This window comes from Acinonyx jubatus, chromosome D1 (genome assembly GCF_027475565.1).
Source record: "Acinonyx jubatus isolate Ajub_Pintada_27869175 chromosome D1, VMU_Ajub_asm_v1.0, whole genome shotgun sequence".
NCBI lineage: Eukaryota > Metazoa > Chordata > Mammalia > Carnivora > Felidae > Acinonyx > Acinonyx jubatus.
Genome location: NC_069390.1, coordinates 15,101,784 through 15,121,880, shown reverse-complemented (window position 1 = coordinate 15,121,880; position 20,097 = coordinate 15,101,784). Strand labels below are relative to the sequence as shown.

General features: G+C 44.7%; 2 protein-coding genes across 3 annotated transcripts in view; both read left to right on the top strand.

The window, feature by feature from the left end:
• The window catches only part of PTPRJ (protein tyrosine phosphatase receptor type J), a 169,593-nt gene extending 158,100 nt beyond the window's left edge, over positions 1–11,493 (top strand). The window contains exons 22-24 of the mRNA XM_027072680.2: positions 2,996–3,156; positions 4,880–5,015; positions 7,859–11,493. Of these exons, the coding sequence (XP_026928481.2) occupies positions 2,996–3,156; positions 4,880–5,015; positions 7,859–8,017 (456 nt within the window). The 3' untranslated portion in view covers positions 8,018–11,493. The remainder of the gene's footprint in view (positions 1–2,995; positions 3,157–4,879; positions 5,016–7,858) is intronic.
• A 637-nt stretch (positions 11,494–12,130) lies between these two features.
• LOC106976551 (olfactory receptor 4B1-like) overlaps positions 12,131–20,097 on the top strand; it is a 52,448-nt gene continuing 44,481 nt past the window's right edge. For both annotated transcript variants that reach the window (XM_053203171.1, XM_053203170.1), the window contains exon 1: positions 12,131–12,774. The gene's annotated coding sequence lies outside the window, so the exon portion shown is untranslated. The remainder of the gene's footprint in view (positions 12,775–20,097) is intronic.

Genomic DNA, 20,097 nt, shown 5'->3' with positions numbered 1-20,097 from the left:
AATCCCCAGCAGGCTCCATCTACGCTGTTAGCACAGAGCCCGATGCGAGGCTCGAATTCATGAACCGTGAGATCATGACCTGAGGGGAAATCAAGAATCAGACGCTTAACCCACTGAGTCACCCAGGTGCCCCTGCCTTTTTTCTTAAGGGTGGTTAGGGACAATGAAGCAACATTGATATCTTTTGGTGGGCGTGTAAATTGGTATAACCCTTCTGCAGTTTATATCGGAAGCATAAAAATGACCACTCTCCTTTGATCTGGTGGTTCCAAGTTTGAGACTGTCTTAAAGAAATAATCCGAAATATAGGACAAGGCTTATTATTCACAAAGAGGAGTCTCAGCACTATTTATAATGGAGGAAAATTTAGAACCCGTGCAAATTTCTAGCTTTTGGAGGATGGATAACTAAACTATGGATAACTAAACTATAGCTATATATTTAGCTATTAGAAATGATGGCTGTGTAGACTGCATAATTACCATGAGGAGATGTGAGAATGCAATTAAGTGAAACATACCAGCACACAAAATTTTATGCATATTGTGAATAGTGCACAAAAGAAAAGCCTGGGAGTAGATTCAGTGGTGTTGACTTTTATGGGGGTGCTGGTAGGTTAGGTTGAAGATTCCATAAGTCATGGATACAGAAGTATTAATTCTTTACTGATTGGCTGTGCCTCAGATGTCCTGGTTTCAGTTAACATTTCAATTCCTCCTCTGGAAGTGCTGTCCAAGCTGTTATCACACGCCGATAATAGTAGTTGAGAAACCCTTAAAATATACTTATTTCTATAGATTTCATCCATTTAAAACAGATTGGATTATCCTTTGTTGCTTTCAGTGCTAGGGGTTCACCCTTGTGGAGGGGAATCACGGGTGGAATTGTCCACATTATTTAAAGAAAATTACCGTGACTGTTACCATTTTTTTCTTTTTTATTTATTAAAAAAAAATTTTTTTTTCAACGTTTATTTATTTTTTTTTTTGGGACAGAGAGAGACAGAGCATGAACGGGGGAGGGGCAGAGAGAGAGGGAGACACGGAATCGGAAACAGGCTCCAGGCTCTGAGCCTTCAGCCCAGAGCCTGACGCGGGGCTCGAACACCCGGACCGCGAGATCGTGACCTGGCTGAAGTCGGACGCTTAACCGACTGCGCCACCCAGGCGCCCCTGTTACCATTTTTGTTAACTAAACTCCAGACTTCATTTGGGTTTCACATTTTTCTGCTAAAGCCCTTTCCTGTTCCTGTTTCCGCTAAAGCCCGATCCTGTGGATCGAATCCAGGATACCACATAGCATTTAGTAAAATAGTAATTTTTGATTACACAAAATGCATGAATCCATTCCTTTTTTAAAAAAAATGTTTATTTTTGAGAGAGAGAGAGACAGAGTTCAGGCAAGGGAGGAGCAGAGAGAGGGAGACACAGAATCCAAAGCAGACTCCAGACTCCGAGCTGTCAGCATAAGAGCCTGACGTGGGGCCCAAACCCACGAACTGTGGGATCATTACCTGAGCCGAAGTTGGACGCTTAGCCAACTGAGCCACCCAGGCGCCCCAGATCTATTTTCTTTTTTAAAAGCGGGAAGACGGGGCGCCTGGGTGGCGCAGTCGGTTAAGCGTCCGACTTCAGCCAGGTCACGATCTCGTGGTCCGTGAGTTCGAGCCCCGCGTCCGGCTCTGGGCTGATGGCTCAGAGCCTGGAGCCTGTTTTCGATTCTGTGTCTCCCTCTCTCTCTGCCCCTCCCCCGTTCATGCTCTGTCTCTCTCTGTCCCCAAAATAAATAAACGTTGAAAAAAAAATTTAAAAAAATAAAAGCGGGAAGGCAACAGATAGAACTAAAAGTTTCCTTTGACTGCCACCCCTAACCTGAGCCCCCTTGCCCCTCTACAGAGATAAATACTGAAAGGTCTGAACTCCCTCCACCCCTTCCTCTCCTTATCCCACATAACTGCTTTCCTTCTTTGGATCAATACTTTCGGTTAAATTTGTGAACGTCACCTTTGTGTGTATGAGACTTCCCAGTACCCTGTCCCTCACTCTGCCCCTTTCTCTACTCTTTTCCATGTTTTGAACAATGTGAATACACTGCTTTTATAACATATATACAAAAAAAAAAAAAAAAAAGCTTCAAAAGGTAGCTGTCATAAAGCACATGGAAATGCCTGCAGTCCAGATGTAGGTATGTGGGTGAGGTCAGTGCCGGGGATGGACGTAGTGAGAACACTTGAATCCAGGGCAGGAATGGCCCAGCCTGGGTGGAGTTCTGATGACAAAAGGTACATGCTTCAATCTGCGGTAGGAAACTAGTCTGTGTCATAACTAACTGTTATAACGAGATCCACTTCCTGTTGTCTGATGTTGAAATAGATGCTTTTTTCTTTTTCTTTTTCTTTCTTTCTTTTTTTTTTTTCTTTGAGGGGGGATGGTCTTTTCTCAAACTCTTGCAATTCTAAATACTTCCTTGGTGCTCGCCAGTTGCCTGTCGCTTCGTGAGACTCTCCGGAAGGCTCACGGATTGTGAGGCAGCTCTCACCCCAAAGGTTCTGATTATCAGAGTTGCATCAGTATAGTTCATTTTTGGTGTTTTGGTTGATGACCTTCCCATGTGGGCTCAGGGACGGGCTTCATGAAGCTCTAGGAAGGTGTAGTTATAGGACTGTGAGACTGTGAGTGCATTACTGGCAGGCACCTGTAGTGGGAAAGGAAGATCTGAACTCAGGATCAGAGGATGATGCACTTGTACCACACCTAGGCTGAGTGGGGGGAGTTGATTCACTTTTCAGAATCTTTAAAGGGGATGATAAACCCTCCCTCTTGGGCACATTGTGGGGATTTGGTGAGCAAGCACTTTCTCAGTTGCTGTACCAATGTAACATTGCAGTTGTTAGTTGTAACCATTCCTCTGTAGCTACCTGTCAGCTATCCCATGCGGCTCAGCCTTCGGGTGCTGCTCCATTTCACGTGCCCTTTTCTCTTTCCTGGGTTCTTAGCTCCAGACAAGTGAGAGTCACCCTCTGCGACAGTTTCATTTCACCTCCTGGCCGGACCACGGCGTTCCCGACACCACCGACCTGCTCATCAATTTTCGGTACCTTGTCCGTGACTACATGAAGCAGAGTCCTCCTGAGTCTCCCATTCTGGTGCATTGCAGGTATGCAGATGGCGCTCCATGTAGGACCGATTTCAAACGCCATTATAAATGCGGACACTTTAGAAAAGCAAGGCGTGAGAGGGAATGCAACAGGCATTTGGAAATTTAAGAAAGGTTTGGATAAGGGACCATGGACTTATTCCCTAAGCCCTGAGGCTTTTAGAACAGGGGTTGGCAAACTATAACCATGGGCCAGATCTGGTAGGTTGCCTGTGTTTTTTTTAAGACTATAATATATTCTAATTTATATCTTACTTACAACATTTTATTAAGTTTATTTATTTATTTTGAGAGAGAGAGAGAGAGAGAGAGAGAGAACAAGTTGGGGAGGGGCAGAGAGAGGGAGAGACAGAATTCCAAGCAGGTTCTGCACTGTCAGCTTAGAGCCTGACACGGGGCTCGAACTCACATACCGTGAGATCATGACCTGAGCCGAGATCAAGAGTCAGATGCTGAACCAACGGAGCCACCCAAGTGCCCCTATGACATTTTCTTATAAAATATTTCAACCTAGGGGGGTCTGGGTGGCTCAGTCGGTTGAGCATCTGACTTCGGCTCAGATCATGATCTCACGGTTCGTGGGTTCAAGCCCCTCATTGGGCTCTGTGCTGACAGCTCAGAGCCTGGAGCCTGTTTCAGATTCTGTGTCTCCCTCTCTCTCTGCCCCCCCCCCCCCCCTTGCGCTCTGTCTCCCTCTGTCTCAAAAATAAATAAACATTAAAAAAAATTAAAAAAAAGATATTTCAACCTTACAAAAATATAGAGTAATAATCTAATAAACTATGGCATGAGACCATGTTTCTTTTTGTTAATAATATGTTCCAGATATAAAGTTGCTACTTATCAGTGTCCTTACACAGTTAAACATGGTTCTAAAGTTGACCTGAATCATTCCCTTGTATGCTTTTATATTTTATTACATATGTATGTATATCTGTGGTTTTATATAGCTTTAAGCTTTTGCCAAATTTTATGATGTAGACATCATTCTGCAACCTGCTTTCTTCATTCAGCATTTTGGTTTGTTATTTAGTGAAGTTGAAATGCATAGTTTTAGTTCATTTTATTGGTTTATTTAAAACTTTTTTTTTTGGCATACAAAACTGTACATAAATTAATGTATACAACTGCATGAGTTTGGAGGCAAGTATACACCTGTGAAACTATTACCACAATCCCTTTACGAATAAAGTTGTATTGGAACAGAGCCATGCCTGTTTGCTTACATATTGCCTCTAGTTACTTTCATGCTAAAATGGCAGAAAGAGATCATTTAGTGTGCAAAGCCAAAGATATTTACTATCTGGTCCTTTACAGAAAAAGTTTGTCCCCACTTCCTGCTCTAGCCCAATAAGACAACTAGCTAGCTTTTAGGCTAAAGCAATTAATTTAGGAAAGATGAAGAGGGGCTTTGTTGCCCTATGGGGAACAAATTGATGAAACTTGCCATCCTGGGTTATGGTTAATAACTTGAATGGGACTGAGATTCAAGCCACTCTAGCAAGAGGTTTTATTTGTGATATTTGACGCAAAATGAACTTTAGGGTTTGGGTCCCAGTCCCAAGCTAGTGTAATCCAATTTGCTGAGGTTTTAGTTGAGCAAATGTTTCATGATCCTGGGCATTGATAGTGGAGGGGAGCAAGATACATGCACAAATGCACATTTGAGCATTTTAGGTTAGAGGTAACCCATGGTGATGTGTTCATGTCTTTTTTTCTTCAGTGCTGGGGTTGGAAGGACAGGCACGTTCATTGCCATCGATCGTCTTATCTACCAGATAGAGAATGAGAACACTGTGGATGTGTATGGGATTGTGTATGACCTTCGAATGCACAGGCCTTTAATGGTGCAAACAGAGGTGAGGCCGAGCTCTGTGTCTGGCAGTCCGCTTTTTCAATCCTGTTTTCAAAAGGTTGCATCATGTCACATACTTGTGTTGAAACACTTCACCCTTCTAGGTCTTTCTGGTTCTGGGCTGTGAGGTAACACTGGACTTCTTTTAGATCCTTAACTGCGATTGAATTATCCGATATGGTGATACGGTGGTAGTGATACCAGCAATGGAACAGTACACACCAAGATCATACCTGGATTCCTTACCTTGCAGCCACTAACTCATCAAATAATCTTAGCCATTCTCTGAACTTTGGCTTCCGGGTTGTAAACTCTTAAAACTGGTATCTTCATGCTTTGTTTCTGAGAAGGTCTGACCATCCTTAAAACAAGCTGATGAAACGGACTTCTCAAATGTTAGCAATGTGAATGAAATAGGTGTAATGTTCATATAGCAGTGTATCCTCACCTAGCCCTGTGAATGTAAAAGAACATCAATTATCATAGTCCCCGGGGGATGGCTGGCCAGCTGAGAAACTTCATGCTTAGTATCTACAATGTCAGTTGGGTAAGACCCATTGGATTCGGCTTTCCCTGAAATGTTCCTGACAAACATTGTTTTCAAGTCATGTTCTCAGAAAATATATTGGGAAATCGCCTTCTTCAACGCTGTAGGAAGGAATGTGTCTTGACTGGGATGAGAGCAGAATATTAATTTTGTATCAGGCTGTCGCCCTGTACCAATTTAGAACTCCATGAATATGTGCTGTGTTTTTGAGTCTAGCAGGGAATGTTCTGGAGGCCTGGGTACATCGTGTGCTTTTGGGCGAGCAGCATGGTTGTGGAAGAAAGTGTAGAATTCACCTCCTGTGTTGGTCAGAAGAGAATTTTTTTTTTCCTGCTATAATTATGTAGAGTAGAACTCAGTCTTTTATCTCCTTTGAAGAAACACAGAAATCTTATACCTGCCCACAAATTCTTTTCTTGGTCCTTTTTTTTTGTAGTTTGAAGATAATGTAAACTTGTTCATATTAAGACATCTAACAAAACAGGATTATACAGAATGTATTTTTCTCTTTTACTTTTTCTTCCCTAGAGGTAGCCAATGCTTACAGTTTGTGTATATCACTATAGGTTTCTTTATGTACATCTGTAGAAAAACACATGTACACACGCACACACACAGTACTTTTTTTTTGTTGTTATGGCTGGTGCTCTTTAAAAAAACTGAGTACAGATGACACACACACAATGTTACATTCGTTTCAGGTGTACAACAGAGTGATTCAACAAGTCTATATGTTATGTTCTGCTCATCATAAGTGTAACTACCATCTGTCACCACACAAGGTTATTACAGTACCATTGACCGTATTCCATACGCTGTGCCTTTCATCCCCGTGACTTAATTAATTCCATAACCGGAAGCCGGTTCCTCCTACTCCCCTTTTCCCATTTTGCCCATCTCCCCCCTCCCCTCCCCTCTGGTAACCACCAATTCTCTGTATTTATGGGTCTGTTTCTGCTTTTTTGTGTGTTTGTGTTGAGTTTTAGAGTCTATGCATAAGTGAAAGCGTATGGTATTTGTCTTTCTCTGTCTGACTTATTTCACTTAGCATAATACCCTTTAGGTCCATCCATGTTGTCACAAATGGCAAGATCTCATTCTTTATTATGGCTGAGTAATATTCCATTGCATATTTATACCACGTCTTTATTTATCATCTATTGATGGCTGCTTGGGTTGCTTTCCTATCTTGGCTACTGTAAAAAATACTGCAACAAACATAGGGGTTCACATATCTTTTTCAATTAGTGTTTTGTTTTCTTTGGGTAAATACCCAGTAGTGGACTTACTGGATCACAATTGTATTTCTGTTTTTAATTTTTTGAGGAACTTTCATATTGTTTTCCTTAGTGGCTGTACCAATTTACATTCCCACCAATAGTGCACAAGGGTCCCCTTTTCTCCACATCCTCTCCAGTCCTTGTTGTTTTTTGTCTTTTTGATACTAGCCCTTCTGACAGGTGTGAGGTAATATCTCACGGTGGTTTTGATTTGCATTTCCCTGATGATAAGTGATGTTGAGCATCTTTTCGTGTGTCTGTGGACCATCTATATGTCTTCTTTGGAGAAGTATCTATTAAGTTCGTCTGCCCGTTTTCTTTTTTTTTTTTTTTTAATTTTTTTTTTTCAATGTTTATTTATTTTTGGGACAGAGAGAGACAGAGCATGAACGGGGGAGGGGCAGAGAGAGAGGGAGACACAGAATCGGAAACAGGCTCCAGGCTCTGAGCCATCAGCCCAGAGCCTGACGCGGGGCTCGAACTCACGGACCGCGAGATCATGACCTGGCTGAAGTCGGATGCTTAACCGACTGCGCCACCCAGGCGCCCCTCCTCTGCCCGTTTTCTAATCAGATTGTTTTTTGGCTGTCGAGTTGTGTAGGTTTTTTTTTATATATCTTGGATATTGACACATGGAATATTTTTTTCCATTGGATTTTATGTTATATCTAATTCTGCCCTGTGATTTTTTTTTTTTTTCTCTTATAGCACCCTGGATATCTTTCAGCATATACCTTTTTCCTCTTCCTTTTTTAATGGCTACCTGCATATTCTGACGAGCTTGCCTGAGGGTGGTCCCTACCCAACTCTACCCAGATTATCCCCCTTAACCTGTCCCCTCTGTTGAGAATCACAATTGACTCCTTACACCGCCCATGCTCACTAACCAAGAAAATCTTGTTGGCTTTGTTCATTGTGGGGCCGATGGGTTTGGGGGAGTGGTGGTAATCTGAAAGTAACCTTGGGTGCTAATCTCTGGGACCTCTGCTCATTTGCTTTCTCTTTTTACTTTTCTAACAGGACCAGTATGTTTTCCTCAACCAGTGTGTTTTGGATATCATCAGATCCCAGAAGGACTCAAAAGTAGATCTTATCTACCAGAACACAACTGCAATGACAATCTATGAAAACCTTGCACCAGTGACTGCGTTTGGAAAGACAAATGGTTACATCGCCTAGTTCCAAAGTAAAACCTTTCTGGAGTGAACCGGACCGTCACACCCACAGTGAAGGAAAATGCCCCGATGTCGACATGTTTTTATATGTCTAATATCTTATTCTTTGTTCTGTTTTGTTAGAACTAATTTGAGGGTGTGAAGCTGCACATGTAGAACATGACAAATGAGAAGTTGGGGCTGTCAGGGGCTGTGGATGGGTGTTGAGTTAATCAACTACATTCCTGAATACCAATGGGATGAGTTCACTTTTTTTTTTTTTCCTTGAGAATTATGGAACACCAGGAAAAGTGAGCTATGACTTTTTTTTTCTTTTTCAAAACAGATTCTTTTTAAAAAAGACTATTTTATATGATTCACATGCTAAAGCCAGGATTGTGTTGGGTTGAATATATTTTAAGTATCAGAGATCTATTTTTACCTACTGTATCTTGGAATCTAGCTGATGGAAAATACGTGATTGTGGATGATTATCATGTCGGGAGGGGTACGTGGTACGTCTTCTGCCTGGGTTTTCTATTTGAACATGTGCCTTTTCTGAATTATGCTTCCACAGGCAAAACTCAGTAGATATCTCTATTTTTGTATTGAATCTCATAATTGGAATATAAGGAATATTTAAACAGTAGTTTAGTATCTGAGGTTCAGCCTTCTCGGTAACATTCCTGTTCTCATTTGACTAGAGGAGGCCTCCCCGTCCCCCATGTTTCGTGCTCTATTCTTTTTTTCCCCTTTCTCTCCCGGTTTTCCCCAAAGACATTTCTGTTGGCCACATTTTCAGCCCATTGGTTGAGTGAGAGTGGAAACCAAGTATCACCTTGAGAATTTCTGGGGGTGGGGGAAAGCAGAGGAACCCTACAGTGATATAATCTCCTTCTCTTGTCCCTGTTTCATCCTTTTTTCTCATTTCTGTATTTGGTAAGAAGGATTATTTAAAGGTGCAATATGTGACTTAGTGATTCATGATGCTCTAGGTTTTTAGTAACGTTTTACTCAGGTTGGCATTTTATGTGCGTCTGTGTGTCCGTGTCTGTGTGTATGTGTGTGTGTGTTTAAAAGCGTGGCAATCTGTGAACACTTCAGTGTGAAAACAGTGTCTGATTAATCCCTCCTCCCTCAAAGTCCACTGGCTTTAGTCTATCTGCAGTGACACATATCGGTATCTACTGTATATATATATACTAAACTCTTAAAACAGTCATTCCTTTGAATTGAGGTGTACAGAGTTTGAATTTGTATCAAAGATGTAATTATTTTTAAAACCTCTTTTCACTATACTGCTGCTGTAATTACTTTTGATTTTTTTAATGTAGATTAATTTTTTTTTTTTTGCTTCAGGTGTGTATCCACCAAGAATTTCAGAATTTATGAGGATTTATTTTATTGGTACATAATCTGTAAACTTCTCAAGGCATTAACATGAAAGGGTTTGTTTCTTTTTATTTTATATTGTGGCTCAGGTTATATTTTGAAGAGGTTTTGAATTTATCCTCCTACAGGCAATGAAGTAGAGAAGGTCTTATGAAGGAATTACCAAGTCCCTGGATTCCTGTGGCCGTTTTCCACAGTAATAAATCCTGCTGTAAATTCAGGACAACTGTGTCCTAGTGAAAATGGGAGTGGGGTCTTCTCCGGGTGCCCCGGTCACTCTTGACCTGGGGGAGCCCGTCTCCCGACGCTGCCGTGTTCCTCAACTTGCTAGCACCTTGAGAACTGACTGGACGTGCTAGTGGGTTATGGAGGGTGAACCACAACGTACTGAAAGCCCTTGATTCGGTTCAGAGGCTTAGCGCTTGTACGTCTTTTGTCCCCCTTTTCCCTTTGAGGTACTAAAAGGATTAAAAGGAGAGGAGGTGGTCGTGTCAGTGTCTGGGGAGGACTTACTTCCCACACAGAAATTGCACTTTTCGCCGAATCCTTTGCTCTCTCTTGTGGCAAGCAGTTCATTCAGCATCAGGCCCTGCGAGGAATGGGTTGTACGGGCCTGGTTGGGCCATCTTGACGCCCCTTCAGAGGGGCCTTCGGCTCTTTAGGCCTGCATCAGGGAAGCCATGCCGTCCCGGGCTGTTGAGTGAAGCTGGCTTTGGGCAGATTGCTTCCAAACCTTCACACTGGTCTGCCCCTCCATGCGTGCAGCTCTCAGAGTTCCATGATGGCATTCGGAGGTCCCTGCCCGGGGCCACAGTTCTGTGGGTCATGCCCCTCTCCACTTTACTTGTCAGGAAGCCACTGGAATGGGGGTGTAGAAGTCACTTCTGACAAAGATGCTCTGCCCGGCCCTGCCTACATTCCCTGCCACAGAGAAATCGGAGGGAAGGACTTGGCTCCAAAAATTCCTTTAGAAGGCTAAAGCAACAATAATTATAAACATACTGTGTAGAATCACACAAAACCCCAGAAACTCTCCTTCCTTCCACCTGGTATGGGTTTGGGAAATGGGCAGGAGCCCCAGCTAAGCCACTCTCAGATGTCATTCCCAGTCCTGGGAGGAAGGCTCGTGGTAGAGAGGTCTGGATTCCACATGGCAGGTCATGTGAAGGTCACGATGCTTCTCTGCATCCTGAAGAGGGCTGGGTTTGGGGACCGGTGGGGGTGGTGAGGGTATTTATAGCACAGTGATTGAAAAGGGAAGATAATTGTGTAAATATAAAGGACACACGGGCTGGGGATTGGCCATAGAAAAGAGAAGGTGCTTTCAAGCTCCTGCCCCAAAGCCTCCCAGGAACGATGAACTAAAATCTGAGGAGTCCAGTGGAATCGCGGAGATGGTGTGATCACCCCTGCTTTCCTATTTGCCGGTTGCACACAGAAAAATGGCCAGGGTGGGATTAGTTATCAGTGAAAGGCCTGAAGGTTGGTGGTCAGTTGGTCTGGGGGATTTGGGGCATCGGTACCTTCTCCCAAGAGTGAGGACGTTTGCCTCCAAAGGTAAACCTAGTGACGTTTGGCACCGGTGGGAAATGACATTTGGGAGTCTGTTCCCTGTGGGCACCTAGTGACCTCTGGTGGACTTTGGCAGATTTGACTGCACTGGAGTTGGGCTTCGTCGAGCTGAGGCTCGTTGGGGGTGGGGGCCACCTTTGCATCTGATTCATGTTTGCTTTTCATCAGAGATGAAAAAGGCTGGTTTTCTTTTGCAGTGCTGGGTTGCACTTACTGTGCTAAACAAGGCTTGGTGACTATGTTGGTTTGCCTCAAAAGTCCAAGTTCTGCGTTTTCAGACTGTATAGCAGCCAAGTGTTTGACATACTGTAGCATTTTTCCCTCGGGGGGCACGTATGAACAGGATGTGTTGATATGGACTCTAAAACTGTAATTTTCTTGTAACTATTTTGGAATGATGCATATTTCTAATGTTTGTTATACTTGTACAGAGTATTGCTGTTGGTTGCTTTTTTCTTTTTTTTTAAGGAAAAAATGGCCTGAAAAAAAATTTTTTTAAAAGACTCACAAATACCAAATATAAAAAGTGTCAACACACGTTGCCTTTTGTTTCTTTTTTGTCCCACTTTTTACTTTAGGTCCCCGCCATTTCGTTTCCTGAGCAGTGTATGGGCCTGTGTTTAATTGGGGCGTTCTTAACAAAAACATGTGTCCCTTTTGGATTTTGTACACTGTGTTAGTTTGCTGGGGCCACAACAAAGTGCCACAGGCCAGGAAGCTTAAACAACAGGAATTTAATCTCTCTCAGTTCCGGAGGCCAGAAGTCCAAGATCAAGGCGCTGGCAGGTTGGTTTCCTCGGAAGCTTCTCTCTTTGATGCAGATGGCTGCCATCTTCCCTGTGTCTTCACTTGGTCTTCCCTCTGTGTCTGTCTGTGACCTGATCTCCCCTTTTTATCAGGAAACCAGTCATAAAGGATTAAGGCCCACCCTAACGACTTAAATTTTACCATCATCACCTCTTTAAAGACAGTACCTGCAAATACATTCTGAGGTACTGGGGTTAGGACTTTAAGCTATGAATTTGGGGAGACATAATCCAGCCCAAAACACACATCCAGGGATACGTGAAGAGGAGACTTGGAAGAAGAAGTGAGTGTGCATCTGAGATGTGGCTGCGTGTGCTTTCACAGGGTCAGACACATGGGTCTACAGATGGACAGACACTCCATTTGTGCCATTTGGTCTCAGCACACATACCTCAGGCAAGTCCCCAGGATTTTCAGAGGTGTTTTTTTTTTCCCCAGTGATGGATTTGGGGAATCCTAGAATTTCTGGGACACTGTAGCAATCTGGACAGTTTTTGAGTGCCAACTATGCACCAGCCACTATCCCTTAGTGCCTGTGATGCACCAGCCACTCTGCCTCTGTGGCTGGTAAAGCAAAATACCGGGTTCAACCACAAACAAAAAGGACAAAAACCTTTGCCCTCATGGAGCACAAACAGAGGGGGAAACAGATCCCCCTCTTTTATGTGAATTATTTTATGTAAATAAAAGCTTTAGTATGTTGGGTCATGCAGGTGTAAGGAAAACCAGCATTTCACCCTCGGAGGCATGAACTCGTGGCTGTCACACGGCAGGCGGTGCACACCCCCATGCCAACGAGAGAAAGCTTTCCGGCGCGTGCTCGGCGCGTGCTCGGCGCGCATGCCTGCTTGCGGGGAGACTAGAGGCCGTTCCCAGAGCCGCGGTGCACACGCCGCAGGCCGGCCAGGGAACGAAGATGAATACAGCAGAGGTCCTCGCGTAAGAAGCCGCCCCAGGTGCCTCAAACCCAAAAGGAACGCACGAGGTACCAGGGGAGGTTTAAAGGCACAGGTAACCGGATTCCGGAATTACGGGTGGTGGTTTTTGAGCCGAGTCTTAAGCGGACTGTTCGCAGGAGGAGAAGGGGGGGCGGTTGGGGGCGTGAAAGCCCAGGCCTTGCGCCCGCGGGGACCCTGCGTGTGTCGGGGAGGCCGGAGTGGGAGCACCGGAGGGTGGGCGCGCGGGAGGCGGACGAGCCTGGAAGGGAAGAAGCTCCGGGACTGTGTGTGGTCGCCTGAAGCAGTCTCACGCCTGACACTCTTCTCCAGGTGTGCGTGTACATGATACGTAAGTAACCGCGTGCACACACACACACACACACACACACACACATACACTTTACCTTCACTATTTTCTCTGGATGGAAGCTGCATGGTGGTCACGTGGTGTCACACGGGCTGGAAGGAAGGGCACCTACCAGACGCTGGGCTGGTGGAGGGGAATGGAGCCCTGTTAATGGGAGCCAGGGGTAGAATTTACCACACAGAACAGGGCCCATACAGCCCTTTCAGTGGGGAGACAGGGTTCCCCGCCGCCAGGCCCCACTAGGTCCTCAGCAGTGGTTGGGGGTTCCTCCAGGTTCCTCCAGGACCTTGCTCATAGCCGGCTCCTGCTGTCTCTCCCTCCTAACCGCCCCCCCCCACCCCCCATCCTCCTTGCCTCTCCCAACCATCTGGAGACTGCAGCTAAATGCTGGCCTGCTTGCCAAGTGCAAAATAACTAGTAACAGTTCCAGCACATGCCTGAGCTGTTGACTGTGAAATGCTGTGTTGAAGGAAGGTCAGTTTTCCAGGAAGGCTACTGCTGGTATGTCCAGGTCTGCCTGAGGCCACGACTGTAATGGCTTTTCTCCTTAGGCAAGAAAGCACAGATCTGGAGCATATTACCGTTTAATTATTCCTGGTTGAGGATAGAAAGTATTTTGCTTTACAAGCGATGCTTCCTGATGGATGTATGGTGGTAGACAGGTCCGAGTTTGGAGGCCTGAGCTTTTGTTCTTCCCCTGCCCGAATGGACTGAGTGGAAATCACAAACTTTCCTGCTTTTGATAAGAGTTCGGTGGCCGAAAGCTGAAGTTCTCCCCGAGTGTCAGGAGTGGAGTCTGTGGGCCTTGTTGAATACACAACCCTCGTGCCTAAGCAGAGGTGGGTGTGGGTTGATGTCTTGTTGAAGCTGGGGAAGTTTAAAGACCCCAGCCCCTACGAGGGCATCTTCCCAAGGGTGTTTTGAGCCCCGATGTCATCTGGCCATCACACCTTCAACTGGGAAGTTTCTGGGCTTACTTACCCTCATGTCTCAGACTCCGCCTCTCAGCAAAGAGGAGGCTTGAAGGTAAGTTCAGAAAGAATAGAGATGACGGTTCAGATTTTTGCAAATACGAATGTGGTTAAAATTTTGATGCTGTAACACTCAGCATATTGCCTGGGATGCATGAAACGTCCAGTAGATGGTAGCTATTCATTTATCAACTTAAATTTTATTGATCATCTATGGGCTGGCAGTGGGCCCTGGGTATGTACAGTTGAGAACAAAGCAGGCATGATCGCTGCCCCTGTAGAATTTTAGAGCCTACTGAAGAGTCAGGAAGTTTAAAAGGGATTAAACCTACCCGCTGACACATTGCAGCTAGACTGAGAAAGGATTGGAAGGGAGTGGCAGAGTGTGCCAAGGCCCTGAGGCAGGAATGAATTTGGCACTTTGAAGAGGGATCCAGGAGACTGCAGTCTCTGGAGCTTAGCTGAGAGGGGACCTAAGAGCACAATATGAAGCCAGAGAGGTAGGTGAGTGATCGGGTCCGACTTCGTGGAGGATGACGATGAGCCAGTACATTCCCCCTCCCTTGTCTCTGAATCAGCATGAGGTCAGGCGATTTGTTTTGGTCCGTCGATGTGAGCAGAAGTGACCGTACTGGTCCCGAGCCTAGATCATAAGACACTTCAGTTGATTTTGTTCACCCTCTTGTGCTTCAACCATTGCTATGAAAAATACCCCCGCTGGGCAGCTGCTGCCCTGTGAACCTGAGCCCTGGAATGAACACTTGAGTAGCAGAGTTGCCCCACCCAAGCCCAGCTGGGCTGTGCCTCGGAACAGAGCCACCTGGGTCCAGCCCTGCCTAGTTAGCTGGTCCCTGGCTGACCTACGATTCCATGAGAATGATTTACTCCAGGAGAATCTATGACTTTGGGATCTCTTATTATGTTGCATTTTTGTGGCAATAACTAAAACAGCCTCACAGCTAGTATTTGGTGGAGCTGGGATTTGAATCAACTCCGAGGCTTGGTTCTTAGTCACCTCTTTCAAGAGTAGAAGATTTCATTTAAAATAGTCTTTTTTTTTTTTTTTTTAAGTTTCAGTTTTAATTTCAGTTAGTTAGTATGCAGTGTTATATTAGTTTCAGGTGTACAATATAGTAATTCAACAGTTACATGCATCACCCTGTGCTCATCACAAGTGCCCTTCTTAATACCCATCACCTTAAAATGGTCCATTTCTTAACCAGGCATTTATAAACAGAACCTGGAGGTATCAGCCTAAATTTTTTACTTTCTCTCAATGACTACCCAATTAGTTAAAACCTAATTTTTTTTCTCCTTGATGAAAAAAAAGTAGCTACAACAGAGTTTTAAATATATTTGTCAAGTTTTACAAAGTTCTTTAAAATGAGCGTGAACCTGAGGCCGGTTTTGAGTCCCTCTTGCTGCTAGCAGTTTGTTAAAAAATGTTGTTTTTGGATGTTAGGTTCTGAGCAGTAAAGCTGGAGGAAACAAGGGAGCACCTTCGTGCTTCTGGCTGAGTGTTGCCCTGCCAGGGAGCAGGGCTGGTTGACATCTGCGGAGCAGAAGGAGGAGGCAAGTTTAGTCCATGGTCTCAAAAATTCTGACAGCTCATCCATCCCTTCTGGGGTTCCACAGCTCCTTTCTGGAGCTGGATGTCGATCTCTGGGACTTCTGAGGAAAATCATCCTAGTCACTTTCCTGAAGGCAAGGTAAATCCTTGGACCCCAAAACGGAGAAGCGTTGGCTGGGGCAGCCATTTCGGATGTGGCCACTAGATGGCGCCAGAGGACTGGGCGGAGGAAGCCATTCTTGGTTCAACTGTGGGAGGGCGACGGAAAAATAGGATCCTTAAAGTAACTAGAAGGCAGAGAGGGGATGCCTAAAAATCAACAGGGTTGAGAAAGTGCCCTTGCCAGCACTCTGTAGCTTTCCCCCTTATAATTTAGTATACAAAAAATTTAGATAAAAAGAAGGGGGAAAATCCCGTGTGGTCTCCAAGCAACAAGATGGCCTCCAATGATACTTACTCTCTGGTCCTCATAGCCAGGTGGTCCCCTTGGGCCTTGTACCAGGGTTGGTCTGTGTGACCAGCAGAATGTAGCAGAAGTGATGGTGTGTTGCTTCTGAGATTAGGTCGTAAACATCTCAGATGTTTAGGTTGTAAACATCTCTGCAGCTCACTCTCGCTAGCAGCCCTGGGAGCGGCCCACGTGGCGAGGAACTGAACCTCTTGCCGGCAGCCAGGTGGTCTTGGAAGTAGAGTCTCCAACTCCAGTCAGGCCTTCAGATGATTGCAGCCCCGGCTTACAGGCTGTCTGTAGCCTCCTGGGAGACCTTGAGCCAGACCTGCCAGCTAAGCCACTCCAAGATTCCTGATCCTCAGAAACTGCTTTGGAGTCAGACGGACCCGATTTGCCTACGATTCTATAGACAAGTCACTTCACTTCTTGGAACCTCTAGGTCTTTGTGAGAATAATAGCATTTACTGATAATGCGTGGAACATAATAGCGTTTACTCATAGCTTTAAATGAGATAATTTGTTCAAAATTCAAGTTTAACTGCTAGCTGCTTTTCTGTATAGGCAGAGGCAGGAAGTTTTCTTGGAGTAGATGTCTTTGTTCTGAGAAGTTAATGGAGCGCCCTGCTTAGTTATGCAGATATAGTAAGTGTAGGAACCTTTTGTTACGATGTCTTTCCTGAGGCAGAGCACAAAGTACCTCTCCCGTTGGTATGCACAATTTTGCACACAGAGCAAGGGGCTTTCTGGGAAGGAAGGACTGAAGCCCCTAACTTTTGGTCTCTGAGATTTGCAATTAAGGAAACCTGTTTTGGTGGTTCCTGGTAACATTGACCATGACCCATCAACATGAATGAATATTAAAAGCTGCAAGAGGGAGCCCTCCATGAGGGAAAGAGGGGCCAGTGTTGGTGATGTAGGTTCAGAAACAGGGTTTGTGTGGGGGCTTGATTTGTACAGTATGTGCTGGCTGTACCAGCCATACTGGACTCCATGACTTTGGGACTCAAGTATGGAGTCCCACCCTGCCATGGTGAGGTCTAGACCTGGGCGGTAGACCCACATCCATCAGATGACCCAGGACCAATTACATGGCAATGACCAAAGACAGTGCCTGGTCAGATTTTTAATTCCTCTCTTCCTACATCGCCTTTGGCAGCAGCAGTCCTTTGGATTGAGAATTCCTCAGTTCTTGGACAATTTGGGATGGAGAAGGGGTCCAGCATTATGTGGGGGAGATAGTGGACTTCTGTTAATAAGGCAAGTGTGGCCTTGAGCTATTAGTTGTGTAGATAAAAAATGTGATTTCATTTGTATTTTCCAGATGGTGAGCTAGAGTGTATGACTTGGGTAAACTAACTGCTGTTATAACCAACAAGTCCCAGAATCTCAATGGCTTAATAGCCATGTCACAATTTAAAGTAGCTGGCACCATTCAAGGACCCAGGCTGGTACAGGTTCCATTCCATCTCACCCAAACCTATGAAGGTCATTCAGAGTGTTAACTTTCTAGCTGGCAGGTGAGGAAGAGAACGTGGAAAACAGTGTGTGGGAGGTTTTTTTTTTTTTAATATTTTTTTCCTAATGTTTATTTATTTTTGAGAGAGGAGACAGAGTGCAAGTAGGGGTGGGTCAGAGAGAGACGGAGACACAGAATCTGAAGCCGGCTCCAGGCTTCAAGCAGTCAGCAGAAGCCTGACATGGGGCTTGAACTCACAAACCGTGAGATCATGACCTGAGCTGAAGTTGGAGGTTCAACCAACTAAGCCACCCAGGCGCCCCTGGGAGGTTTCTATGGGTCAAGTTCGGAAATGACATATATCGTTTTCAGCCACATTCCTTTGACAGGGAAACAGCGTTTAGCTGGGTACCCAGGAGGCAGAGAACTGAGGGTGTTGGTGAGTGCTGGTGTTCTGTGCCATATTGGGCAAGCCAATAGATACAGTGCTTAGCCTAGTGCCTGGCACCTAGCAGGGATTCCGTAAATGGTGGCATCTTCCCTCTTTCCAGAGACACCTGTGTGGGGAAGGAGTAGATGGGAAAGAAATGGCCTCTGTGCTTCTGCTTGGGCATGGTGACCCAACTGCTTCTAAATGTCTTGTTTTGTGGCTCTAACAGGGGGACTGGGGGGTGCTGAGTCCTGGTTTGGGTGTACAGTGTGGTTATAGGAGGAGTCTGGTTCATCCGTGTCCTCGCGGCCTCCAGTCACGCCTTTAATTACTTACCTGTAGCTCCTGGGGATCTCAAGGAGGTCAGAGAATTCCCAGCTCTGAAATCCCCCCAAGGGATGACATTAATTTGCTTCTTTGCAAACTTTTCCTAACTCTTTGCCTCAGCTCCTTGGAGTATAATTAGTTGCCAAAGACTGTCATCATGCCACAAAGCTGGGTGCGGGCCACAGAAGATAGATCATAGATCTCACAGAACAGGGAACTAATTGGCTCTTTTCCTTCCCTTGATGATGATTGTAGCAGCAGAGAACTTTTTCTGCTAAATAAGAAGAGGCCGGATATCTGAGTTGTGGAGAGTTAATGGAAACAATTGAGAATACATGGATTTGAACAACAAGCTAGTATTATTTTTTTTACATCTATAGTATCATGTTTGCACAATGGTTTTTAATGTGCTTTTTTTTTCTTTAATGTTTGATATATTTTGAAGCTCTTTTAATAGCAGTATACATAGCCTGTATCTATTAGTCACCTTGGGCTGCCATAACAAATACCATACTGAGTGGTTTAAACAACATGAATTTATTTTTCATAGGTCTGCAGACCAGAAGTACAAGATCAGGGTGCTGGTGGGGTTGGTTCCGAGGTGAGGGTTCTCTTCCTGGCTTGCAGAATTGCTTTCTAGCTGTGTCTTCACAAGGCCCTGGGGGGGCGGGGGTGGGGATGGAGGGGGACCCAGTGCCTTCTCTCTCTTCCTCTTCTTAGAAGCTGCTAATCCTGTCAAGAGGATCCTGCCCTCATGATCTCATCTAACCCTAATTACCTTCCAAGGGCCCCATCTCCAAATACCATCATGGTCACGATGAAGATTAGGGCTTCAACAGATGAATTTCTGGGAGACAGTTCTGTCCATAGCACCATTCACTTTCTTTTTTTTTAATTTCTTTAAATTATTTTTAAATTTCAGCTTTATTGAGGTATAATTGACAAATAAAATTGTAGGATATTTAAAGTGTACATTATGGTGATTTGATATACATATACATGTATATTTTGAAAGGATTCCCCCATGTAGTTAATTGATAAATCCATCATCTCACACAGTTATCTTTTTTGGGTGTGTGTGTGTGAGAGCATTCAAGTTTTACTCTCAGCAAATTTCACTTACACTAAACAGTGTTACCAAATTCAGTCACCATGATTTACCTGAGAACCCCAGACCTTATTCTTCTTACCTTCTTATAGGTGAAAGTTTGTTTCCTTTTATCAACCTCTCCATAAAAGTGATACTATGCAGTATTTGTCTGACTCATTTCATTTGGCATTATACCTCAAGGCCCACCCATGTTGTTGCAAATGGCAGGATTCCGTTCCTTTTTATGACTTAATATTCCATTGTATATTTGTGTACCCCATCTTCTTTATCCATTCAACTGTTGATGGATGCTTAGGTTATTTCTTTGTTGGGAGAGGTTTTTTTTTTTTTTTTTTTTTTGAGAGAGAGGGTACAAGTGAGCAAGGGCAGAGACAGAGGGAGAGAGAATCCCATGAGAGGCAGAGAGAGAGAGAGGGAGGGAGAAAACTGGGGCTCACCCAAAGTGGGGCTTGTGCTCACCTGAAGTGGGGCTTGAGCTCACCCGATGCAGGACTTGAACTCTTGGATTGTGAGATCATGACCTGGGCTGAGGTCAGATGTTTAACCAACTGAGCCACCCAGACACCCCTTTTTTTTATTATTTATTATTCTTTTATTAGAAAGAGCGAGTGAGCAGGGGAGAGGGGCAGAGAGAGTGTGAGAGAGAATCCCAAGCAGGCTACATGCCAGGCATGGAGTCTGACCAGGGGCTCGATCCCATGACCCTGGGATTA